This window comes from Odocoileus virginianus, chromosome 31, assembly GCF_023699985.2.
Source record: "Odocoileus virginianus isolate 20LAN1187 ecotype Illinois chromosome 31, Ovbor_1.2, whole genome shotgun sequence".
NCBI lineage: Eukaryota > Metazoa > Chordata > Mammalia > Artiodactyla > Cervidae > Odocoileus > Odocoileus virginianus.
The window spans coordinates 17,815,984-17,843,659 of NC_069704.1; the positions used below are offsets into that span (position 1 = coordinate 17,815,984).

The following is a 27,676-nucleotide window of genomic DNA, read 5'->3' on the forward strand; positions in this document are numbered from 1 at the left end:
ATGCTGGAAATTTTTATTTTTCTTCTTCTTTTTTTTCAAGTTGCTTATTTCTCTTGACAGTCCTTGCCAACACATTCACCTGGAAAAGTCCTACTCACTTTTCAAGACCATATTCATATCATTTCTCCAAGAAGCCTTCAGAAACCTCCCCAAGAGAATTTCTGCTCCCTGACTACCCTCTCACAGATTTCCAACATATACTTCCCAGTGAATTGTTTGATTACAGTAATTGGCAACCCCAATTTAATAAGAGAGGCAGAGAGGAAATGTATTGACTTAAAAAACCTAAAGGAGGGTTAAAAAATAAAACTGTGTCAAGAGCAAAAGGGCAGCTCAAGTTCTAGAAGATCCAGGTCCTGACTCCAAGACTCTCTCCTCATGACTTCCCTTGCTTGTCTTGGTTAGTTTTCTCCTCTTTTACCTTAACTGACTCTTTCCACAAATTGAGAAATACAGCTCTTAATAGTATCCAAGCTTTAAACCCTTTACTATTTGCTACTAGTGAGGGAGAATGACCCTATTTATCAGAATCAGTGCAGAAAATCTCAGGGATGTACCATGACTTGACTACCATTGGATTCGTCAACTGCATGACCAAAGGGAAAACACAGCTTGGTTTAAGTATAGCTGCCATCACTGGGCCAGGTTTTGGTGGGTAGGGAATCAGAGTTACCTAAATCCTGGCACCGTTTAAAGAAAGTATCTAGATGTCAGGACATATGAAGGTGTGGTTTTCAGGGTAGGGTGACAGGAAGGTAGTGCCAAATATCCCATAGCTATTAATTGTTTCCTACTTATGTGAATGGATTTTTACAACTACATTTTGAAATCCTTGAAGGCAATAACTCATCCTCCTCTCTGGTGGTTCAGTCTGTAAAGAATCTGCCCGCAATGTGGGAGACCCGGGCTTGATCCCTGGGTCAGGAAGATCCCTTGGAGAAGGGAAGGGCAACCCATTCCAGTATTCTTTCCTGGGAAATCCCATGGACAGAGGAGCATTGAAGGGCTATAGCCCATGGGGTCACCAAAAGTTGGCCACAACTGAGCAACTAACACTTTCATTTTCATATCTAAAGACAGTGTCCATGCTGCCTCATTTTCCAGGAACTAAAATTTCATAAGGTCTGGAATACACACACACACACACACACACTTCTCTGATAGCTTAGTGGTAAAGAACCTTCCTGCCAATGCAGGAGACATGGATTTGATCCCTCAGACAGGAAGATCCCCTGGAGAAGGAAATGCAACCCACTCTAGTATTCTTGCCTAGGAAATCTCAGAGACAGAGAAGCCTGGTAGGCTATAATCCATGGGGTTGCAAAGAGTCGGACAGGACTGAACTTGCTGAACATGGCATGGCATGTGTATATACACTAATATATCTGTGTTTTTGTAATATTTAATATACATAACTTGTGATTGGTAACATATACTCCTGTTGTTTCTATAATGTTTACAACTCTTTGCAATCAGGCTTCATAGTTAAATCTGACAACTAAAAAAATAAGTCAAATATTTTAATAATTCAATTCGTAAGAAAAAAGCAGAGAAAATGATATTTAAGTATATGACCAGTTTAATAATATGCATTTGTCTCCAAAAGGAGCCTTGAATTTAATTGTCAGGTTTTTGATTGCACTCATGAAGTGATGGGATGAATCTTTTCAGTGATCTTTTTCAGATTATATTCATAACTTTCCAAGATTCTTGGTGGCCAGTTAAGTAGAGTATTGGCCTTTCAAAATGATTTGCACCTATGTGTTTCTGATTCTTTGTCTCCTTTCTGCTCACTTTTGGCCTGGTGATGTTTCTGAAGGTTCGGATTCTCCTTTTCCTTTTGCATTTGCCCCCTGCAGGAAGGTACACACTCAGAAAGACTACTCTTTTGCCTCAGATCATTCAGATCCCCTATTTCATCACTGACTTCTGTGGTTTGTGTATTTAGACAATGATACTTGTTTCTCCTGTGCCTAACTGTTCTGGTTTTAGCGCTAGGAAATGTTTTTTTGTGCTTCATCTCTTGCTTATTTGGTGATGTGAGTTTCTGACTCTCTAGACAAGTGGGACTGTTACAGTGGCTTCCAGCTTGGGAAGATTCTTCACTTTTCAAAGGACACTTGGGTCTCTTCCCAGCATTTGAACGAAACTTCATGTATTGGATGGTGGCTGAGGATGGCCTCCCATAGTTTGATTCATAGGCATGTGCCTTATTTTCTTTTGAGAGCTCACAGCATATATTCTGGGTGAAACGTTCACGTCTGTGGCTGCCTCTCAGAGAGGGATTACTTGATTCTCTGCTTATAGATCTATTTGTAAGTCCAGCACACCAGGATTTAGATCTTTGAGTATTGGACCTTGATTGTCTTTGGATTCCCCTGCTGCAGTGTGAACCAACTTCTGCAAAGTGGAAGGGTTGTCTGTACTTTATCCTCTTTTTTCTGAAAGAGTTCAGCTTCCTCCCATCTCTCTTAGAAGAAACGGCAGTTTCTGAAATGCAGCTCCAGGAGGGGTCCCTCTTTCTAGATTTGCAATTTATCAAGGATCTTTCTCTGGGTAATCTTCTTTGAAAGGTCCTTGGTGAAGAGTCTGAACATTTGTTTTTTTCTGCTTCTTTTTTCTGGAAATTGATCTGTTGGCCAACGTTCAAAGCCCTTTTTTCTCTTAGGCTGTTCTTCTGTGGCTGCCCCTGATTCAAAATTGCTGGGGAACTGAAGGTGCGTGCCGTTGTTTCACTCGTTCCCATATCCTGGGCCTGACCCGGAAACAACTTTATCCTTTCTGTCTTCCTCTCTTTAACATTTTTTTTGCAATTCAGTAAGCCTGGGCTCCTTTCCCTTAAGATAGCCCAGTTCAGTAGCGTGCTATTGGTAGAAGGTGTGACTTTGAGATCACCTGGTTCTGATTTGTCTTTGAGCCAAGCATGGATTTTGCTTCCTGCTTTATGATGGAGTAGTGGGACTTCAGATTTCTTCGAGCAAGAGTTACCATTGGGAAATGCTTTCATGCCTGACAGAGGCCTCTGCTCATTATTCCATTGGCCCTGGGTGTTTTTAGACTGTTTTATATCATGTTGAGGTGCCAGTACAGCCTGATCCTTAGGCAAAGGCAAAACAGGAGCTGATGCAACAGACTTTTTTTCTACCCAAGGTGAGACAGAAGAAAATTGATAGATGGCTCGTTGGTCATAAGTTTCCATGTTGTAAGGCGAATGAACAAAACTGATAAATTCATGCAGAAAATGGTGGGTGTGTTGCTGGAGATAAGGTTCTAGGAGGTTAATGAAGGAGTCACTGTCCAGATCGTATTTTGTCATGTGATGGAGAATGGTGGACAGAATATTCTTCACTGTGTAGCCATAATCTCCATAAACAGCTGTTAGTTCCCGTTTCAGCCAGGGAACCAGCCGATGTAAACAACCAGGGTTTCTCTTGAAATAATTAGCTGATAAGTGCTTTTCAAATCTGTAGCCTTGGACATATGCCACCCAAATTCCGGAATAATACAGAGCTCTTCTGAACTTCATTACCACCTGGTCTCTAAAGTGACCCACAGACACGGAGTTCGGTTGGAACTTCCTGCTGTCCCCAAACTCTCTCAGCAACTCCTGAACGGTCAGCTCTCTCAGTGGCCTGATTTTCTTTGTAAGGCCCTCAAGGTTTATGCCAAGATCATTGTTTTCAGAAGTCACTATGTAGCTTTCTTCTTCCGAGGGAAGGAACACTGAGTCTTCTTTGGTGTCTTCCTCTGGCCTGGTGGAACAACCCTGGGAAGGAAAGAACTGCACGCTGGATGAAGGTATAGATTTATTTCTTTGTCTTAAATGTAAAGATTCATCACTGTTCGTGGAACAGGGGTTCCAGTCGGCCCCATTCTGTATATTCTCCAAGCAGTTAGGACACTCACAGTCAGATGAGAAATCTAATGGCATCTCCGTGAACAGATTGTATTTCACAGTCATATGTGAGAAAAATTGGTTCAAATCACTTCCTCATCTGGCATAAAAAATATCTATTAAAACCGTTCCATGCATATTTCTGTAATATAGTTTGTCTACATGGAATAAATTCTGGGATAAAGTTAAGAAACAAACTATTTCCTCAAATTAATAAATAATGCTCTCAATAAAACTCAACATAGACAAGGCAATGAGAATTCAGGCACACTGATTTTCTCTGTCTCTTTTAGTTTTGCAAACTCTGAAAAGCAAATTGGAAATAAACATCAAAATTTAAGTTTCACATCTTTTAACCCAGCAATTCTAACTCTAGAGTTTTAATCTATATATACAAGTCTGCAAACATATATACATGGATTTTTCTAATAACAACAACAACAAAAAACCCTGGAAACAATTGAAATACCCATTAGTAGGGAACTTATTAAATAAATGATGGTTTATCTGTAATATTTAACATTATATCACCATTCTAAAAAAACAGGCAAATCTATACATATTAATATGTGAAAATGGATGAATATATTGTTAAATGAAAAAGCTTATATAGAATGAGAAAGGGTAATCACTAATTTCTGGCAATATTGTGAACTAGACACCTTGAAAAACTGTCCCACTAGGAATAACAAAATAATACTAGCTATAAGTAAATATAGGTAAATATATCTCAAATTAAGAAGTAATGAGTAAAATTCTTAGAGGCCAAATGAATCCATAAATAAAAGTAGAAATCCAGAAAGGGAAGTGAGCTCTGCTACCACAAGTTGCTCAGAACCGGTATCCTTGATCTTCAGTTAGAGAATAACCAATAGCTGCAGATGACAGGAGAGAAAGAACAGAGTCTGCCAAAGTGTAAATGTGTAATGTAAAACCTCTGCATAAAGCTGTGTACACAAATGTTTACATCCTTACCGAAAAGGTGATCAATATTATGAAAATGAATATACTACCCAAAGCAATCTATAGATTCAATGCAATCCCTATCAAGCTACCAATGGTATTCTTAAGAGAACTAGAAAAAATAATTTCACAATTTGTATGGAAATACAAAAAGACTTGAATAGCCAAAGCAATCATGAGAAAGAAGAATGGAACAGGAGGAATCAACCTGCCTGACTTCAGACTATACTACAAAGCCACAGTCATCAAGACAGTATGGTACTGGCACAAAGACAGAAATATAGATCAGTGGCACAAAATAGAAAGCCCAGAGATTAATCCATGAACCTATGGACACATTATCTTCAACAAAGGAGGCAAGAATATACAATGGAGAAAAGACAACCTCTTTAACAAGTGGTCCTGGGAAAACTGGTCAACCACTTGTAAAAGAATGAAACTAGAACACTTTCTAACACCATACACAAAAATAAACTCAAAATGGATTAAAGATCTAAATGTAAGACCAGAAGCTATAAAACTTCTAGAGGAGAACATAGGCAAAACACTCTCCGACATGAATCACTGCAGGATCCTCTATGACCCATCTCCCAGAATATTGGAAATGAAAGCAAAAATAAACAAATGGGTCCTAATGAAACTTAAAAGCTTCTGCACAACAAAGGAAACTATAAGCAAGGTGAAATGACAGCCTTCAGAATGGGAGAAAATAATAGCAAATGAAGCAACAGACAAAGGATTAATCTCAAAAATATACAAGCAACTCCTCCAGCTCAATTCCAGAATAATAAATGACCCAATCAAAAAATGGGCCAAAGAACTCAACAGACATTTCTCCAAAGAAGACATACAGATGGCTAACAAACACATGAAAAGATGCTCAACATCACTCATTCTCAGAGAAATGCAAATCAAAACCACAATGAGGTACCATTACACGCCAGTCAGGATGGCTGCTATCCAAAAGTCTACAAGCAATAAATGCTGGAGAGGGTGTGGAGAAAAGGGAACCCTCTTACACTGTTGGTGGGAATGCAAATTAGTACAGCCACTATGGAAAACAGTGTGGAGATTTCTTAAAAAGCTGGAAATAGAACTGCCATATGACCAGCAATCCCACTTCTGGGCATACACACCAAGGAAACCAGATCTGAAAGAGACACATGTACCCCAACGTTCATCGCAGCACTGTTTATAATTGCCAGGACATGGAAGCAACCTAGATGCCCATCAGCAGATGAATGGTTAAGAGGACTATGGTACATATACACAATGGAATATTACTCAGCCATTAAAAAGAATACATTTGAATCAGTTCTAATGAGATGGATGAAACTGGAGCCCATTATACAGAGTGAAGTAAGCCAGAAAGATAAAGACCAATACAGTATACTAACACATAGATATGGAATTTTAAAAGGTGGTAATAACCCTATATGCAGGACAGAAAAAGAGACACAGATGTATAGAACAAACTTTGGGACTCTGTGGGAGAAGTCGATGGTGGGATGATCTGAGAGAATAGCATTGAAACATGTATATTATCAAGTGTGAAACAGATTGCCAGCCCAGGATGCATGAGACAAGTGATCTGGGCTGGTGTACTGGAGAGACCCAGAGGGATGAGATGGGGAGAGAGGTGGGAGGGGGGATCGGGATGGGGAACACATGTCAATCCATGGCTTATTCATGTCAATGTATGGCAAAAACCACTACAATATTGTAAAGTAATTAGCCTCCAACTAATAAAAATTAAGGAAAAAATTTAAAAAATGAAAAAAGAAAAAGAAAAATAATCACCCCACACGCAGTCTGCAGGAAATCTTAGCTGAGATTTTGTAATAAGAAACAAGTATGTCTGCAGACTAAATTCAAGAAGCATTTTCCTAAGAACCTCAAAAGGGTAATTTATTTTGAGGTTGATAGTTACCACAGGCAACTGACAGAGGCAAACACACATTCTTCCTGGAGGAACATTATAAACCCAGGTCTCATGACAAATTTCCTCTACATTCACAGTCAAAAGTCACTAACAAACAAGAAATAGCCATCATAAAAAGCCTGAGTCCACAAAAAAAAAAAAAAAAAAAAAAAATAGAGAGCAAATTTGATTCCTAACAGATTCTGAAAATAAAATTAGCTTGCTGGATGTGCATGGATTTCATCCCTTCTCTCACAGATGGTTTCAAGCTCTCCTTTCCAGAAGTAATGCTCTCATTAAGTCATCATTCATCTTTAAAAGCAAAAATGACAGAAACAAATTGCATTATTTAGCAGATTTACCTCCTAGAGGATCTTAAAGTGTCCACGCTTACATGAACCTTAACCACGGGATTAATTTGTTTGAAGGGGATCACTTCTGTTTTGTTGGCCTTAGAGATAGAATTTAGAACACAAGGCTAGTTCTGCTGTGGTTTGGAGAAAAAGTAACAGCTCCAAGTTTTCCGTGAAACTTGGTATCTTATGTTTACCAGCAGTGTCTGGAGTGACTTTAAGATACAAATCCTTTTAAGATAGAATCCATGTCCTTTAGGCCTATAGGTTTCCAGAATGTTTTAATTTTTCAATAGACTGATCAAACCTAACACTGTAATGTGTGGTCTGAATCAGAAGAAAGCAGGACATAAGGCAGAATATAGGTTTTCCTGATGAAAGAACTCCCTGAAGAACAGTTGTTAAGTCTAAGAGTGTTAGTGTGACCCAGGGATTGAACCCAGGTCTCCTGCATTGCAGGAAGATTCTTTATTGACTGAGCCATCATGGAAGCCCCTAATAGTAATATTTAGATTTCAATTATTTAGTCAGAAAGTTGTCAATTTTTCTTTAAATGCAAGAGCTTGATAAACTTGTTAGCATGTGTGCAGGGTGATTAATCAAAATCTTGATTGTGTACCAGATTTTTGGTTCAAAATGAAAAGCTGTGATATTTTTCAAAACATTTATTCATCCATAGCTAAATGCCAGTTAATACAGATAACACAGGTGGGAAGTCATAGAAAATAAATGTTTTTTTCTCTTTTTTTTGGCTTTACTTGTTGTTATTCTGTTTTTAAGTTTAGTCATGCTTACTCAGGCTATTGGACTGCTCTTAGACGCAGGTGAAACCAATTTAGCTCATGTGCTATTTTAGAGAATTAGATAAGCAACTTTGTGCTTAGCCTCTAGTAGCAGTTTAATAGAATAGCCATTTTAGTGTTTTTGAGTAGGTTTCATTCCAAATTCCCAAGACAGTGCATTACTTTTATTTTAAAAAAGGGTTTTGTGTGATTTTATAATTCAAAATAGACACCATTTTTTATATCCTTGTAACTGTAGAGTAATATAGAACCATATTCCCAATAACCTTCAAAACTATGTCAGCCCTATATAGAGGAAAGAACAGTACAGACATGAGTTCTTATTCTCCTGTTCACATATGCTCCCAGTCATGGCTTAATCATCTGTGAAATAAGGCTTATAGAAAGACTCAAAAGAGAATAGATGCAAAAAGTACTTTGTGAAAAACAATACTTATTAGTAATAAAGTGCTCTCAGGAGACACTCTCATCTGTACTCTGTGTCTCCATGGTGAAAATCCGTGATAAATGTTTGTTAAGAGGAGGAGACCTTGAAGGATTAGAGGGAAGAAGGGAAGAATCAGAAACACAAGGAAAGGCCCCAGGTGTCCCTTCTGGATGCTTGGTATTACAGCCTGTCCATTGTTGCCTTTGTTTTTTTGGTCATCAATTTCTTCCTTTCCTTTTCTTCTTCTTTTTACTCTCTTGGTTCCTAAGTACTCAAAATTCTGAAGAAGTTTAGAAAGGAAGAGGTGTTGGGAAAGGGATGCATTGGCACCCAAAGTGAGAGAACTGTAGAGTCAAGAGATCATAAATTGACAATGGCAGGATGATGCTGAACAATTAATCTGACGGATCCGTAGCCAAGAGTCAGATCCTTTATTTTCTTGTCTAAGTTCTGAACCAACTACTTGGAAGCCTTGATTTTCTTTTTTTTTTTTTTTTCTCTGTTTAATGGCTCTAGAGCAGAGTTTCTATCTCAGCACTATTAGGGCCAGACAGTTCTTTGCTGTACTTTGTAGAATATTAAGTACCATCCCTGGTCTCTGTTCAATAGATGTCAGTATCCCCCGCACCAAGTATGACAATAATAAATGTTTCAAGATATTGTTACATGTCCTCTTCAGTTCAGTCCAGTCACTCAGTCATGTCCGACTCTGTGACTCCATGAATCGCCAGGGGCCAGGCATGCCAGGCCTCCCAGTCCATCACCAACTCCCAGAGTTTACTCAAACTCATGCCCATCGAGTCGATGATGCCATCCAGCCATCTCATCCTCTGCCGTCCCCTTCTCCTCCTGCCCTCAATCCCTCCCAGCATCAGGGTCTTTTCAAATGAGTCAGCTCTTCGAATGAGGTGGCCAAAGTATTGGAGTTTCAGCTTCAGCGTCAGTCCTTCCAATGAACACCCAGGACTAATCTCTTTTAGGATGTACTGGTTGGATCTCCTTGCAGTCCAAGGGACTCTCAAGAGTCTTCTCCAATACCACAGTTCAAAAGCATCAATTTTGGGGGGCTCAGTTTTCTTCACAGTCCAACTCTCACATCCATACACGACTACTGGAAAAACCACAGCCTTGACCAGACAGACCTTTTTTGGCAAAGTAATGTCTCTGTTTTACATATGCTATCTAGGTTGGTCATAACTTTACTTCCAAGGAGTAAGTGTCTTTTAATTTCATGGCTGCAGTCACCATCCACAGTGATTTTGGGGCCCCCAAAAATAAAATGTGACACTGTTTCCCCATCTATTTCCCATGAGATGATGGGACCAGATGCCATGATCTTAATTTTCTGAATGTTAAGCTTTAAGCCAACTTTTTTACTCTCCTCTCTCACTTTCATAAAGAGGCTTTCATCAAGTGAACTTTCTGCCATAAGTGTGGTGTCATCTGCATATCTGAGGTTATTGATATTTCTCCCAGCAATCTTGATTCCAGCTTGTGCTTCTTTATTTATTTATGTGTCTGTTTCCTCTCTGACATTACTATAAGCTTCATGAGGGAAAAAAGATGAAATCTTTGGTTTGTATACTACTGTTTCCTCATAACTTAGAATAAGTTTGACATATAGGAAGGAGTCTATATTTACCAAACAGATTTTCTATACTGATCAACACAGTCCAGTAGGTGTCAACAATTGTATTTGTAGACAGCTTTCATCATTCAAGATAGCTACATTCTATAAAGTCCTCACAATCACTGAATTGGTTAACTTTGAACCAATGCTCCTGGGGGAACAGGATTAGATTCCACCCAGCCTCTGGTCACATTTTTATTCATGGAATGATACATAAAACTTTGTTTTACTTGTGTCTGTTTAAAGTCATCTTAATATATATTATTGAGTCATTAACAGTAAACTCTCAGCCAATAGCATTATAGTTCCTAGCCTGAATGAAACTCATCTAACACATGTATTTTCTCCATAAGGCACATCACAGTTTTCTTGCCTTAGGAAAACTAGCCAGCATTTGAGTATTACACATGAAGGTCAATCTAAATGGCAATATCATCCAAAAAAAAAAAAAGAGAAGAGAATAAGGAAAATATGCATTAAACATGAAAATAAACTTTGTTTATTGTGTGAAAGCTGAAGCAAGAAGGCAGAATGTCAGTTTGTTTGACCTCAGCTGGGAATATGTGAGCTGAGTGAGTCAAATTCTTTGCCTTTCTGCCATGTTCATGAATGACGTGAAAACACCAGGAGCACTGATTTTAGGGTTACAAATAAACTGTAGGGGGCAGACGAAAATAACAAATACAGAATCTACAAATGATGATTGACAAATTTGTGGACAAGGTGAGCTTCTGCAAGGGGACATAAGAGAATTCTCACTAACTTAATTATCAGGCAGAGTAATGAGTTCTCATTCTAACCTTTGTATCTTAATCTTTATACCTAACAAACGAACAGAGCCTCCCTTGCCAAAGCGACCCCTTCACAAACACACAAAGGAAAACATTGATTTTAGATTCCAAGTGAATTCTTCATTCCAGTCTTTGTTCCTTATGGGCCTTCATTCTCCATGTATTTGGAGATTTTTCAACTATCTTTCTGTTACTGATTTATGGTTTAATTTCACTGTGGTCTAACAGCATACTTTATATGCTTTCTACTGTTTTAAATTTGTTTTTTAAAATTTATTTATTTATTTTAATTGGAGGCTAATTACTTCACAATCTTGTAGTGGTTTTTGCCATACATTGACATGAATCAGCCATGGGTGTACATGTGTCCCCCATCCTGAACCCCCCTCCCACCTCCCTCCCCATCCCATCCCTCAGGATCATCCCAGTGTACCAGCCCTGAGCACCCTGTCTCAATGCATCAAACCTGGACTGGCGATCTATTTCGCATATGAAAATATACATGTTAAAAGGTGTGTTTTATTAGCTATAATGTGATCTACCTTGGTGAATGTTAAATGTGAACTTGAGAAGAATGTGCATTCTGCTGCTGTCAAATGGAGTATTCTAAAATGTCAATTGGATCAAGTTGACTGATAGTGTGGTTCAGGTAAACTATATTTTTACTGCTTTTCTGCCTGTTTGATCTTTCAATTACTGAAAGAGAGTGGTATTGAAGTCTCTAACTATAATTGTACATTTGCCTTTTTCCTTCTTGCGTTTCTATCAGTTTTTGCTTCATGTCTTTTGATGTACTATTAGTAGCATGTGTTCTCAGAGAACTGACCCATTTATCATTGTATAAGGTCCATCTATATCTCTGAAAATTCCCTTTTCTTCTTTGTATGAAATTAATATAGCAACTTCAGCTTTCTTTTAATTAATGTTAGCATGATATATCATTGCTTTATTTTTAACACTAGTCTTTATATTTAAAGTGGATTTCTTGTAACAACATATAGTCAGGTCTTATTTTTATATCCATTCTGACACTCTTTGTCTTTTATTGGTATATTTAGACCTTCCACATGTAAAATGATTATTGATATGGTGGCTTTAGTGTCTATCATGTTTTTAGCTGTTTGTTTTTTGTTGCATTTGGTTTTTGTTTCCTTCCCGTACTTCATTTTATTCTCATAAACATGCCCTGACGGAGGTATCTCACGTTAGTCTTATTTAGAAACGAAAGAACAACACTGTTTAAATCGACTTAACCAGGGTTACACAGGACAAGTATAACAGAACCATCAGTCAGTTCAGTCACTCAGACATCTCTGACTCTTTGCAACCCCATGAACTGCAGCACAACGGGCTTCCCTGTCCATCACCAACTCCTGGAGCTTGCTCAAACTCATCTCCATTGAGTCAGTGATGCCTTACAATCATCTCATCCTCTGTCATCGCCTTCTCCTCCTGCCTCCAGTCTTTCCCAGCATCAGGGTATTTTCAAATGAGTCAGTTCTTTGCATCAGGGAGCCAAAGTATTGGAGCTTCAGCTTCAGCATCAGTTCTTCCAATGAATATTCAGGACTAATTTCCTCTAAGATTGACTGGTTAGATCTCCTTGCTGTCCAAGGGACTCTCAAGTCTTCTCCAACACCACACTTCAAAAGCATCAATTCTTAGGTGCTCAGCTTTCTTTATGGTCCAACTCTCACATCCATACATGACTACTGGAAAAACCATAGCTTTGACTATATGGACCTTTGTCGGCAAAGTATTATCTCTGCTTTTTAACATGCTGTCTAGGTTGGTCATAGCTTTTCTTCTAAGGAGCAAGCACCTTTTAATTTCATGGCTGCAGTCACCATCCGCAGTGATTTTGGAGCCCCCCAAAATAAAGTCTGTCAGTGTTTCCATTGTTTCCCCATCTATTTGCCGTGAAGTGATGGGACTGGATGCCATGATCTTAGTTTTTTGAATGTTGAGTTTTGAGCCAGCTTTTTCACTCTCCTCTTTCACTTTCATCATGAGGCTCTTCAGTTACTCTTTGCTTTCTGCCATAGGGTGGTGTCATCTGCATATCTGTGATATATAACAGAGCCATAATTTCAAACTGTCTAATGTTCTTTAATTGACAAAACATTTTTTTCTTTATACCCAGTGAGTTCAGCAATAAAACTCTAATAAAGCTTCCAAATCAAGGAGAATTGTGCCCTCAGAATCATTAAGAATTTGTATGCCTCCCCAAGGCTTTCCTGTCTCCAAAGCCTGGGAAGGGGATATTAAGAACTTAGCATCTTTGCTCTAGTTTAACCAAAATGCCATGTATTAACTAACAAATTCTAAAAAGTCTAGCATAAGAACAAAAGGAAAAGGAAAAAAAAGTTTTGCTTCATTTACAAATAGACCAGAATTATCCATGGAAACCAAACCTATAGTTTCAGGGTGCCAGCTTTCTTAAAGAGCAAGAAAAAATTAACCCTCTTCTCAAACCAGGCTGTTCAGTTTTATTTTCCCATTGACTGAGGTCATTTAAAATGAATGGTTACAACCTGGCTCCTGAATCACCATCTATTTGCCTGTAAAAATGCCTCTCCTTGCTTCCATAGGGAAGAGGGGAAAGACAGAACTGGACTTGGGCCCAAACCATAATTTTAGTAATTACTAAACCAAGTGACTGCAGCCATAATTGAGTCATTCAAAGCCAAATGGTAGCAGTAATTAGTTTGTCAAATTTGAATAAAAGAGCTTTTTTGGCGAGGACAAGTGCAGTAGAGCGAAGGAGCCCTGAACTGTCAGCCGTGGAGTGGGAGACCTTTTTCAAGCAGAGAGGGTCTTCCCAGCACTGTGATTCTCTGGTGTGACAGTGATGGATGTTCTTCGTTACAGATTATGGCCTTGTCACACTTAAACTAATCTCTCTTCATGTCTGCAGGCCCTGCTCATTCCCCAGGGCAGCAGTCATCCATTTACATAGAAAGGCACCTAGAGAAACACAGAATCTATTTATCATACTTGCTCTGAGTGTACTAACAGCAACTCCAACCCACGCATGGACCCACATTTCAATTGGACTTCACCTCTGCAGCATCATAAATAGTGTCAAAGGATGTGTTGTTAAGAAAATGGATAGAAGGAGAGTGAGAAATTCATGAAAAACATGGGAATCCGTGAACTCCACCCTCAATGTGTGTAAGAATTCAGCAAGATTTAGACTGCTTAGACTAAACTTTATACTTCCTTTTGCTGTGTTGTTTAGTTGCTAAGTTGTGTCTGACTCTGTGACCCCATGGACTGTAGCCAGCCAGGCTCCTCTGTCCATGGGATTTCCCAGGCAAGAATATGGAGTGGGTTGCTATTTCCTTCTTCAAAGGATCTTCCCATCATAGGGATCGAACTCATGTCTCCAGCTTGGCAGGCAGATTCTTAACCACTGAGCCACCAGGGAAACCCTTAATCTTCTTGGACATCCCTTTAACATTCTAGAGTCACCCACATACTATGGACTATGGATTGCCACTTCAGCATGCCAGCTCCTGGAAAAGGAGCTATATTAGGTTAGAAACAAAGAAGTCAAGAGAGGCAGAATTCATATACATAAGTCCTCTTTCCTCCAATTCCCCAGCCGTATCCATTCAATTATTTGCTTCATTACAGACATATTTTCTATTCTCTTTGGCTAAGTTCTGTTTGTTCCACTGAGACTGGTCGGTGCTATTTCTGCCCAGAGCTGAGTTTGCCTCTCCGTTTCCAAGGAATGGACTTGCTTCCCAAAGTCATAAATTTCTCAGGCTTTGCTGATGGTGCAGACAGCACTGCTGCTATTCTTTTACAGTCACAGAGTCAAGAGAGAAAGCGAATCTTTAGTGTCGGTGGACCCCAGGTCCCAGAATTCCATCAATTCTAAGGGTTGGAATTCTTCCTCATTTCTGAATCTAATGTGAAGATAATAAACACCTATTTATTTTAAATGACTCTCCATTTTTTTCCCTCAAAAATATTCTCTTTTTTGGATAGACCTGTCAGTTCCACACAGTAAGCTAGAACATAATTAGTACTATTTTTTCAATCATTTTGCATGCATTTTGCCTATAAAAGATTCTTTTCTTTATGTTGACATTTCCTGTCACTTTTGCACAATGGTTATTTGACTTGATGTATTTTATTCTTCTTAGTAGCAAATTTTAACTAGAATTGCCTAATAAACATATGACTAGGCCACATCTTAATCAAAAATGGCATGAATTCTGTCCAATTTGTCAACAAAGGATGGGAATGGGAGAATCAGCTAATCATGACTATTTACCAAGAATTAAAAAAAAAAAAAATTCATGTATATATCTCACTAAGTTGATATTACTCATCAAGCTAGTCACAAACCGTATATTAAAACTTAAGGGTTTCCTTGGTGGCTCAGTTGTCAAGAATTCACCTGCCAATGCAGGAGACACTGGTTTGATCCCTAGTCCAGGAAGATCCCACACAACTAAGCCCTAAGTTCATGCTCTGCAACGAGAGAGGCCACTGTGATGAAAAACCTACACACAGTAACTAGAAAGTAGTTCCCACTCACCTCAACTAGGGAAGGCCTGAACGCAGCAACGAAGACCCAGCACAGACATACATACATAAATAAATGAAATTGTTTTAAAAGTCTGCTAAAACAATAAAAAGCTGTAGCCAAAATTATGCTTAAAAACAAATCTTACAAGCTTTAATTGACAAATCAGAGAGAAGTAAATAAATTAAGATTTTAATATAAGAAATTAACAAAAACAATCAAAAATACATAAACAGATGTAAAATAAAGATAAAAGCAATTCTGAAATAGGAACAAAATTGGTGAAATCATAAATGAAGAGATGATATTAAAATAATAGTGAATGAGAAAAAGATACTATCCAAAAGAGGAAAGTTATATAAAACATCAGAATCTGAACTATAGCAGTTTGCTTATATAACTCATTATCTTGATAAAGTTTGCTGCAAGGCCATATATCTGCAAATGAGGCTGCCTCAGTAAGTAGTCCTCACTGGACTAGGCTGGATTTGCCTCATACACTTGCTGTCTTCATGTCCTTCTCATCCCCTCCTTTCTCTCTGGCTGTAGTTGAAACAAATATAGTGATTTCACACTGGCCTGAGGAGTCTCAGGTGTCTAAGCCTGGATTCCCCCCAGTACTTATACAAACAGAAGCTATTTGTGTTTCCCATTCTCTCTACGCCAGGTAACTCAAGTAGGAAAAATTGCTCCTTTGAAAACAGCAATATTAGGCTGCGTAAAACAACTAATCCCCCCCCTCTTTTTTTTTTTTTTTTGGCTGCATCTGCAGTAGGCTATATAGTTGTGAAAAAAAGAAACTTCACAAAGGAATAAAAATTTTTGGACACTTTCACTATTTCTATTCAAATTTTTAAACTATTTCCTTGATTAGTTCTACTTATATCACTCTGATCTGTTTCCAGAATTTTAGGTGTTTAGAGCTGAAAGAGAGCTTGGCATCTTATGATTTCATGCATTCATGCTTTAATATAGTCTGTTTCCTCAGATTAGATTGGCATTACCTCCATGTCTTTGTTGGCAAACTCTTACTCAATTCTTCAGTATATGTTTCAATATTTCATGTCTCTTTTAAGTTCTTCCCTGACTATTTGAGGTTGTTTCGTGTTATTGAGAAGCTCCTGGGAGAACTGGTTAAGAGTAATAAACTCTGGAGCCAAAATCCATAGGTTTAAATCTCAGCTTCCCAGCTTACTAAATGTATGACTTTCAGTAATCAGTACCACATATTCCTCATCAGTGTAATGGAAGTGGTAATAGTCAAGATGAATTAAGGGTTAATGTGTGTAAAGTGCTTAGAATCATGACTGATAGAGTAAATGTTACAAGGACTGATTATATTATGGTGAAAGAATAATTGCAAATTTATTTATCTTCTGCTTGCAATTATGAGCTCTTTGAAAACAGGATTTCATTTGTTGAAAGAATAAATGAGCATTTTTGTCTTTTTAATGAACTGTGAAATATTTACTTATCATAATATTCATCCATTTTAAGTGTATAATCCAGTAACTTTTAGTAAAGTTACCAAGTTTCACATCTATCATCATGATGCAGTTTTAGAGCACTTCTATCACCTTATTAACTTATAGTTAATACCCATTCCTATCCCCATTTTATGATTGAGGAAACTGACACCCAGAGAAATTATTTGACATTCTAAATACCATAGAAATGAAAAATGTGAGAAGCAGGTCTAGAATTTAAGTCTCCTGACATCCTCTAGGTCCCAACTTATTTCACTATACCATGCTCTCTGCCAGGATAATCTAACAATAATTAAATCTAAGAATCAGGCGTGACTCCATTTTTCCTTGTCAATAACAATTTTATCATTGTTATCAGCATTTTCATCATTGTCATTGATGAGGATTATAATACACAGTACTCATCATCTACCAGTCCTTGGCATTATGCAGCATAGATTACCTCATTCAGGATAGAAGCTACCATTCATGCCATGTGGCAGCTCCAGCCATCCTCAAGCTTCAGATGAGCTCAAAGACTCTACTGTCAGGGCCATGCCATTTTCAGTTTTAATGATTACTTGCCTGACTGCCAACTCAGCAAACTCAATCTGGAATCCTAAAATCTACAGTTTAAAATGAGTGATGAAAGCTGGAATATGAATTAGAAATCCTAATCCCTAAGACAGGGTTGTCATAGTGAAACTTCAGTTCAGTCACTCAGTTGTGTCTGACTCTTTGCGACCCCATGAATCGCAGCACTCCAGGCCTCCCTGTCCATCACCAACTCCCGGAGTTTACTCAAACTCATGCCCATCGAGTCGGTGATGCCATCCAACCATCTCATCCTCTGTCATCCCCTTCTCCTCTTGCCCTCCTTAACAATACAAACATTTTGGCATAGACAGAGGAGAATGAAAGAAAAATCCATGTTTGCAGTGAAATCTTAAAAAGCTTATCTTCCTTTTCTCTATTAGACTTGATTCTTAGTAGGTATATCTGCTCTCTGCTAATCAAGAAAACTTTAGATATTAAAGTTCTATGAATAGTGAAATCGCCTTTGTCCCAGAGCACCATCTTGATTTGCATGCTGTTGTCAGAGCGTGGCAAAAGTGGATTTTCCCATCAATTCTCTGTGCACCAATAATGTTTTGGTTCATGCTTCGAGTAATGGACTAGATCAGCTCTCACTTGAAGCAGCTGTTCAAAATTCACTAATCCAGAATGATTATTTTGTGAAAACAAGCACCTCTGAAAACACTTTAGCAGACATCTACTTAAAAAGAAAATAATGCCGTCTGATCAAAATGAAAATAAAAAAGTTGATGTGTATTCCTTACATTAAGCTAATTAACAGCTTGGCAGTTCTAACATTGAAAGCATCAAATTACCACAGGCCAAGATACTGGCTATCAACATTTTGGTAATGCAGTTGGCACTGGAAGCATCATACAGATAACTTGCAGCAAAAGGCTAATGGAAACAGACACTAATGCCCCAGACCAGCTTGAAAATGGAAACTGGAACCCGAAGCAATTAGACTTTTCATTATGAAAAAAGTAACTGAGGCTATTTGAGTGACATGGTTAAGAAGTTCAATTGCTTCTCGAAAATAAACTGTTACCATCTTTTATTCTGCTCCATATGAAGCTGAACCTTCACACTATCAAAAATGTCTCAACACATGACTCTTTCCAACAGTGGAGCAAGAGGTGATCTGAATGCTCTGCTCACAGATAGCATTGCTGAAAAGTCTATTTTGCCCTCTCATGTATACCTAGCATTTTGTGCATACGTTTAGGAATCTCATGGATTTCTCTGAACTCCATTAATGGAGGTCCCTACTGTAACACCTTTGTGGGTATAAAATGTCCAACATAGAGTAGGGAAACACTGTTGTTTAAGGAATTTGTTTTGATGGAAAAATGACTAAGTGAACAAACGCAGATTAATTCAAATTTATGTACTGAGTCCCTTGTTATTGTTCAGTCTCTCAGTCATGTACAACTCTTTGTGACCCCATGGACTGCAGAACGCCAGGCTTCCCTGTCCATCACCATCTCCCGGAACTTGCTCAAACTCATGTCCATTGAGTCAGTGATGCCATTCAGCCATCTCATTCTCTGTCATCCCCTTCTCCCCCTGCATTCAATCTTTCCCAACATCAGGGTCTTTTCTAATGAGTCAGTTCTTTGCATCAGGTGGCCAAAGTATTGGAGCTTCAGCATCAGTTTTTCCAATGAATATTCAGGACTGATTTCCTTTAGGATTGACTGCTTTAATTTCCTTGCAGTCCAAGGGACTCTCAAGAGTCTTCTCCATCACCACAGATCAAAAGCATCAGTTCTTCAGTGCTCAGCCTTCTTTATGGTCCAACTCTCACCTCCATACATGACTTGGAAAAACCATAGCCTTGACTAGATGGACTTTGTTGACAAAGTAATGTCTCTGCTTTTTATTATGCTGTCTAGGTTTGTCATAGCTTTTCTTCTAAGGAGCAAGTGTCTTTTAATTTCATGGCCATAGTCATCATCTGCAGTGATTTTGGAGGCCAAGAAAATAGTCTGTCACTGTTTCCATTGTTTCCCAGTCTATTTGCCATGAGGTGATAAACCTGTATGCAAGTCAGGAAGCAACAGTTAGAAATGGATATGGAACAATGGACTTGTTCCAAATAGGAAAAGGAGTATGTCAAGGCTGTATACTGTTACCCTGCTTATTTAACTTATAGGCAGAGTACATCATAAGAAACGCTGGGCTGAAGGAAGCACAAGCTGGAATCAAGATTGCTGGGAGAAATATCAATAACCTCAGATATGCAGATGACACCACCCTTATGGCAGAAAGTGAAGAAGAACTAAAGAGCCTCTTGATGAAAGTGGAAGAGGAGAGTGAAAAAGTTGATTTAAAGCTCAACATTCAGAAAACTAAGATCATGGCATCTGGGCCCATCACTTCATGGCAAATAGATGGGGAAACAGTGGAAACAGTGGCAGACTTTATTTTTTTGGGCTCCAAAATCACTGCAGATGGTGATTGCAGCCATGAAATTAAAAGACACTTACTCCTTGGAAGGAAAGTTATGACCAACCTAGATAGCATATTAAAAAGCAGAGACATTACTTTGCCAACAAAGGTCCATCTAGTCAAGGCTATGGTTTTTCCAGTGGTCATGTATGGATGTGAGAGTGGAACTATAAAGAAAGCTGAGTGCCAAAGAATTGATGCTCTTGAACTGTGGTGTTGGAGAAGACTTGAGAATCCCTTGGACTGCATGGAGATCCAACCAATCCATCCTAAAGGAGATCAGTCCTGGATGTTCACTGGAAGGACTGATGTTGAAGCTGAAACTCCAATACTTTGGCCACCTGATGTGAAGAGCTGACTCATTGGAAAAGACCCTGATGCTGGGAAAGATTGAGGGCAGGAGGCAAAGGGGATGACAGAAGATGAGATGGTTGAATGGACATGGATTTGGGTGGACTCCGGGAGATGGTGATAGACAGGGAGGCCTGGCATGCTGTGGTTCATGGGGTCACAAAGAGTCAGACAGGACTGAGCGACTGAACTGACTGACTAACTGATGGGACTGGATGCCTTGATCTTCATTTTTTGAATGTTGTTTTAAGCCAGTTTTTTCAGTCTCCTTTTTCACTTTCATCAAGACACTCTTTAATTATCCTTCACTTTCTGCTATAAGTGTGGTGTCATCTGTATATCTGAGGTTATTGATATTTCTGCCAACAATCTTGATTCCAGCTTGTCCTTCATCCAGTCTGGCATTTTGTATGATGTAATCTGCATATAAGTTAAGAAAACAATGTGACAGAATATACCCTTGACATACTCCTTTCCCATTTTGGAACCAGTCCATTGTCTGATGTCTGGTTCTGACTGTTGCTTCTTGACCTGCATACAGGTTTCTCAGGAGGCAGGTCAGGTGGTCTGGTATTCCCATCTCTTTAAGAATTTTCCACAGTTTGTGGTGATCCACACAGTTAAAGGCTTTCACATAGTCAATGAAGCAAAAATAGATGTTTTTCTGAAATTCTCTTGCTTTTTCTATTATCCAACAGATGTTGGCAATTTGATCTCTGGTTCCTCTGCCTTTTCTAAATCCAGCTTGAACTTCTGGAAGATCTTGGTTCACATACTGTTGAAGCCTAGCTTGAAAGATTTTGAGCATTAATTTGCTAGCATGTGAGATAAGTACAATATGTGGTATTTTGAACATTCTTTGGCCTTGCTTTTCTTTGGAATTGGAAGGAAAACTGACCTTTTCCAGTCCTGTGGCCACTGCTGAGTTTTCCAAATTTGCTGGCATATTGAGTGCAGCACTTTAACAGCATCATCTTTTGGGATTTGATATAGCTCAGCTGGAATTCCATCACCTCCACTAGCTTTGTTCATAGTAATGCTTCCGAAGGCCTACTTGACATCACAGTCCAGAATGTCTGGCTCTATGTGAGTGATCACACCATCGTGGTTATCTGGGACATTAAGATCTTTTTTATGTATAGTTCTTGTGTATTCTTGCCACCTATTCTTAAGGTCTTCTGCTTCTGTTAGGTTGATACCATTTCTGTCCTTTATTGTGCCCATCTTTGAATGAAGTGTTCCCTTGGTATCTCTAAGTTTCTTGAAGACATCTCTGGTCTTTCCCATTCTGTTGTTTTCCTCTCAGTTCATAATGCAGGTCAAGTACTGTGCAAGGCCGTGGGACACATGAGTGGGATTATCATTCTTTCCTTTTCTTGAGGATTTCCTGGTCTAGTGTGGGAGGCACATAGATAAAAAGTGAGATCTGACAAAGATTAAGTATCATGATAGTGAAATAATCAGGTTATAATAAAGGACAGAAGGAGATTGAGATCAAATCTGGAGGAAGGGATAGAGGATGAGTTAATGAACGGTTCATGGAGATCAGTCTGGTTTTCATTTACTGTATAGCACATATGCTTTCATTTCTGGAACTTAAGAGATGTCACTTTCCTCACATTGTGAACTGTATAAACTACCTGTCACTGAGGTCAGGTCCTGTCACTGAGAAGTAGCTGCTTGTTTTCTGTTCTCTGAGGTGTAGGTGTTTTATATGAGCTGTCTTCTTTGGGATGTAAAGAGAAAATTTTCAGGATTGAGTACTCTCTGGAAATGTCTTTCCAATAAAAAGAAGTTACTGAGTATCACTGTGCTAGGCAGAACAATGCTACCTCCATTCCTAATCTCCAGAATTTATGAATGTGTCACCTTTCATGGCAAAATGGACTTTGCAGGTGCGATTTAGTTAAGGATTTTGAAATGGGGAGATTAGCCTGTGTTATCCAGGTGGTACATGCTAAATTGCTTCAGTCGTGTCCGACTCCTGCAACGCCATGGACTGTAGCCCGCAAGGCTCCTCTGTCCATGGAATTTTCCAGGCAAGAATACTGGAGTGGGTTGCCATTTCCTTCTCCAGGTGAATCCAAGTGGATCCAATGTAATCAAAAGCAACTTTGTACATAAAAAGGGAGGCCAGTGGTCAGAGTCCAAGAGAAATATGAAGATACTATGCTGCTAGCTTTAATGGTGGAGAAATGGGCATTCCAGGAAGCAAGGATAGAGCACGTCTCTAGAAAAGGTGAGATTCTCCACTGGAGTCTCTAGAAAGAATAAATCCTCACTATTACCTTAATTTTAGCCCAGTGAAACTGATTTTGACCTCCAGAAGTCTAAGCAAATTAATTTATGTTGTTTTGAGCAACTAAACTTGTATAATTTGTTAAAATACAAATGGGAAACTAACATTGATATTGTCCAATGTTGCTGTCAGACACAGCAAACGAGTATGGCTCTTCCACTCCACAAGTTCATAGCTAATCTTATAACATGATGTGAATTAAGCATACACACTGTATTTTAGGCAAATGACTGATATATAAGTTTACTCAACTATCCGTGGTAAACTAAGATTCTATTTACTGGTCTGTTCCACTTCCATTCTTACCCTTAGGCTGAGGTCTCAGGACTTTGAGTCCTAACAGGGTTCTTCTCTGGTCAGAATCCCGGTTTTGTTCACAAACATTAGTTACTTATCACCTAGTAGTCAGCTGTTCTCCCTTGGGCTGTTTCCCTTGAGATATTCCCACCACACCCCTACCCATTGACCTCATCCCTCTGTATTCCTCCCTTACTGTTCCTCTGTATCTTTTTGTCTATACTTAAAAAACATGAGTCCAAGAACTCCATGAAGTTGCTGCAGGGATCTTAATACTTCATGTGCTGGCTCAGCGTGTCCCACTTTACAGTTAAGCAAACTACTTCACCTTGATGAATCTCATTTTTCTCACTTGTGAAATAGGAATTGTAATAACACAGAGAGTTAAGGTAAATAAAGTAACAGAGGTGCCCATGCACACATACATAGTAGGTGCTCAGTAAATGTTACTTCCCTTTCATCTTTATTTCCCGTGAATTTTTAATACCTTTCACAGTTGATAGAGTAACCATACTTCTACTATTTGTTTCTTTTGGGAAATACTACATTTTCAGTCACTTATCTGACATTCATGTCAGCCTGGGAAATTCCTGTCTCATCTTCTCTTTCAACAAAGACAGTAATAAATTGGCATGCAGAGTGACCCAGACCAGAAGACTAGGTTTCCTTATCTTCAGCCAGGGGACCTGAGCAATTAAAACTTTGACATCTTCAATTTCTAAAAATTTGCTAAACTATATTCATTTTATCCCCCAATCTTTCTATCACTATGAACAAATTCTATTATTATTGCAAATTAATGTTTTTAAAAAGTGTTATTGCCAAAAGCACTGTTTTTTATTATAGAATTATTCATTATCTTGAAGTTTGTTACTCAAATACAAATAGCTCAGACAATCAACACTTCTAATCAGCATAAGTTAATCAGTGTTACCACACAGAATTGGTATGATTTCAGACAAATGCAAAACAAGTAGAAATTCTGAATTTTCATAGGTAATTGGAAAATCACTTCTTTTCCATCCCTGCCCCATTACCACATTTCTGATCTGTAAGTGACAGGAATCACCAGGGGACTGAATCGTTTCTAAAGTTCTTTCATTTCTAAATTCTATTAAAATTCACAAACAACTCCAGGTACATTTCATCTAATCCACTTCTGCAATAATATTAAATTGCCCCTCAATTTTCGATCTTATTAGTGATGAGTATTTTGCATGTTTTGAGGTTGTTGAGAAGAAGCGAAGAACAATTTGGTTCTTATATGTTGGGTTTTAATTGTAATATGTTTGCTTTAACTTTAGACCTTTAAACTAGTGTGCCAAATAACCTTAATTGGTTCTTACAGGAATTTTGTGCTTTGCAGGATTTTTTAGAGGCCTACCTAACGAGTATTATTAGGACTCACTGAGGGAAAATTCTGCTTTAAATCTGTGATTTTAAAAAAAAACTTCTATTTTCCCCCAGCTTTATTTATTTATTTACGGGATGGGATAATTATAGATACATTTGATGTCTTCTCCTTATCCAATCTTGCGTTTGTTCTCAGAAAAAACTCTCTGGAAGTGAATGTGTATCTTTTTAGGCCCTGATCTTGTAATATTATTGTTTAGAAAAATCTATAAACCATACGTAATCATTTGCATTTTAAAATTTTAAACAAGCGGCATGCATCATACTTTTGCTATTTTTCAACATGCTCTTTTATGTTTGTGATGTTGTGATTTATACCAAGAAATATGTTTGGTTTTTGTCCCAGTTCTGACACAGAACTGGAACCCTCAGAATTTGCTAGGTGCTGGGAACAACAAAGGTTTCTTTTGTTATGTTAATAAGGTGACTTTTAGATCCCACCTGGGCTGGTTGCCAGGGGAACCAATCACCGTGATTAGAGGGTTGGAACTTTCAGTCCCTTCCTCCTAATTTCTGGGGAGGGGAGTGAGGCTGGAGTTTTATCAATTGCTGTGGTCAATGATTTACTCAGTCATGCCTAGGTAATGAAGCCTTCATAAAAACCCAAAGGGCAGGGTTCCAAGAGCCTGGGGAACTTGTGGAGATGCTGGGAGGACAGCATGCTTGGAGAGAGCATGGCAGATCTGTGTCCCTTCCCATATACCTTGCCCTGTGTATCTCCTTCATCTAGTTGTTGATTCATATCCTTGATATCCTTTGTAATAAATTGGTAAGCTAGTGAGTAAATTGGCTTCTTGAGTTCTATAAGCTGCTCTAGCAATTTCATCCAACCCAAGGAAGGGGTCATGGGAACCTCTGATTTTATAGCCAGTCAGTCAGAAGTACAAGTAATAACCTGGCATCTGAATCAGAGGGCAATCTTGTGGGACTGAGCCTTCAACCTGTGGAATCTGATGTTATCTGCAGATAGAGGCTGTCAGAATTGAGTTAAAACTGTAGGACACCCAGCTGCTTCCCAGCATTGCCTGGTGGTGTATGGAGAATTAGGTCCAGGAACCCAAATTAATGTTCAACTTTGTATTTTTAACATTTATCCATATTGATATTTGTCATTTTCATTTATTTTTACTGGAATCATATTCCATCACATGAATGTGATAAATGTTATTCATTCTAATGGAAACCAGTCCCCTAGTAGCTAATTCTTCCCCAAGTAAATAGACTCTTGGTGGACTGGCTGTATCAGTCTATCAAACAAAACTAGACAGATGGATTCTAATATGGACTAAAATAAAGTTCAAGCCAAGAGCGCCACTGTTCTTACTGTTTTTCTTCTTACTGTCTTACTGTCCACTGTTTTATTATTATTTTTAGTTCTGTCCCAGTTCATAGAGACAAGAAAGTGAAATGTTTTATATGCTTTTAATACCTAGAATGTTGCCAGCATATTGAGTATATTTTGTTCTTTGTAAAGGGCAGGACAGATCAGGCCTCCTTAGCTATCTGCCAAAGGAATGGAGCCCAAGAAAATGAGGAGGAAGAGTGCCTAGATGCTTCTTTAAGTATAGACACTTCTCCTGCAAGTTTTCCTAACATGAATCAGCTATAGCATTGAAAAATTAGGAAATAAAATTTGCATTGCTTACCTGTGTTACTTTGCAACTACTGGGAATTGTGACCTTGAAACCCTCTAGTCCTAACCTTTCTTTCACTGAAACAATTGCTTTCTTCATGTGATTTTTAAGTAATGTGAGATTTCTTAATAATGCCATTACTGGATTACAGCCTACAGAGAGCATTTGGATTTTTTAAAAAAATATTTCAAACAAGATTCATATTATTTAATAATCTTGGCCATTAATAAAATGATTTTTATATTTATCTTCTACAATTATTTAATTTTCCAAAAATGAATCTTGTGATAGATGCAGATAGAAGGAAATTTAAATTTAGGGTTAACTAAAACGTTGATGGGTAGCCAAGCCCAGAGAACTTCTGAACCAACTGTACAGTTATTAGATACGGTGAACACTGTTCATTCTCTATTGCAAATTACCAAAACAGGAAAGCCAGGCTAAACTTTTAAACTTATTTAAAAGTCCTCATTTTTACATATTCTAACTGCAAGAAGAATAATACAAACATTGTTCACAAGAAGATATAATCCAAACTCCAACATAAAAGGAAAAGATAAACTGGTCTAAAATAACAATGATCAGTGTAGTTGATATGAATGCAAAATAAAGGAAGCTCTTTCACTCATTATTGGTTTTGTATAATGTTTTAATACATTATATGAGTTATGAGTAATTTATTTTCTCCAATGTCATCTGCATTGTTTCTGTGTGTGTTTAGTTGCTCGGTGGTATCTGACTCTTTGCAGCCCCACAAATAGTAGCCCACCAGGCTCCTCTGTCCATAGGATTTCTCAGGCAAGAACACTGGAGTGGGTTGTCATTTCTTCCTCTAGGGTATATTCCCGAGCCAGGGATCGAACCTGCATCTCTTGTGTCTCCTGCATTGGCAGGCAGATTCTTTACCACTGCACCACTTGGGAAGCCAAATGAGTTCTTAGTGCTTTTCCTATGTGCTTGTTTAGAATAGTGTTTTTTTAATTTGGTTTGTTGTTATTTCATTCTGACCACTTCTCTGAGTCTGAAAAAGAATGCCTTTCCTCCAGGATGTTTCGTAGAAACCATCAGCCCTTGCCCTCACCACTGATCTTTGGTGGTGTAGCAGCCCATTTTGTTGTACACTGTTGTGATAAGAGGATGGCTTTAAATACCTTTAGCAGGAAGAGTCACTTCCAGCTTGTACCCAGAGCTGAAATGAGATCTCACGTCATAAAGTATGCCTATGATTTGCTGTATTGCGTGGACAACTGTTGCTCTCACATCACACCCAGGGCAGCAGTCCATTTGAAACATGCAAAACAGATAGCCAGACTTTCTGTCATCTCTGCTGGCTTGTGGAAAGTTACCAACCTTATCTCTCCTTAGAGGACTGGAAAGCTTGAAACAGTGTTACTTATACTTCTACCCTATCCCCATGCCTCCTCCTCCCAACTTTACCAAGTCTTGGCAGCTGTGGAATATGGCTCCAGCTACTTCCTCATCTCAGTTTTTCCTGTTCTCTTCTCATAGGAATCCTACTAGTGGGATACTAGATCTTTTACCTAATATAAACGATCACTTTGTCTTTTTGTTTCATGCTGGGATATTTTCCTAAATGTATTTTCTAGTTTCCCTATTAAATTTCTCATTTCTGTAATTTTGCTTCAGTCTTTTAGAAGCTTTTCTTTTCTATGACTATCCCAATTTTATACTATTTTTCATGTCTTACAATTTCTCACAAATATCTCTGCATGAAGTATTTAGAATTTCAATTATTTTAGTATTATATGTATTTATCTGTATCCCCAGATGTATATTGGTTGAAACTAATAAACAGGTAAATCCTTTTTTATTATTTTTTCCCTTGAATCTTTCCCTTTTTTT

The 27,676-nt window shown here is 38.4% G+C and overlaps 1 protein-coding gene and 1 long non-coding RNA gene across 3 annotated transcripts in view; one reads left to right on the forward strand and one right to left on the reverse strand.

The window, feature by feature from the left end:
- LOC139032414 (uncharacterized) overlaps positions 1 to 27,676 on the forward strand; it is a 167,107-nt gene that overhangs the window by 21,684 nt on the left and 117,747 nt on the right. The window lies entirely within an intron of this gene.
- On the reverse strand, positions 1,562 to 7,227 carry LOC110142741 (E3 ubiquitin-protein ligase Topors-like). Its single transcript, XM_020902072.2, has 2 exons — positions 7,142 to 7,227; positions 1,562 to 4,199 (listed from the first exon to the last, which is right to left on the reverse strand). The coding sequence occupies exon 2, from the start codon at positions 3,959 to 3,961 to the stop codon at positions 1,742 to 1,744; it is 2,220 nt and encodes a 739-aa protein (XP_020757731.2). The 5' UTR covers positions 3,962 to 4,199; positions 7,142 to 7,227; the 3' UTR covers positions 1,562 to 1,741.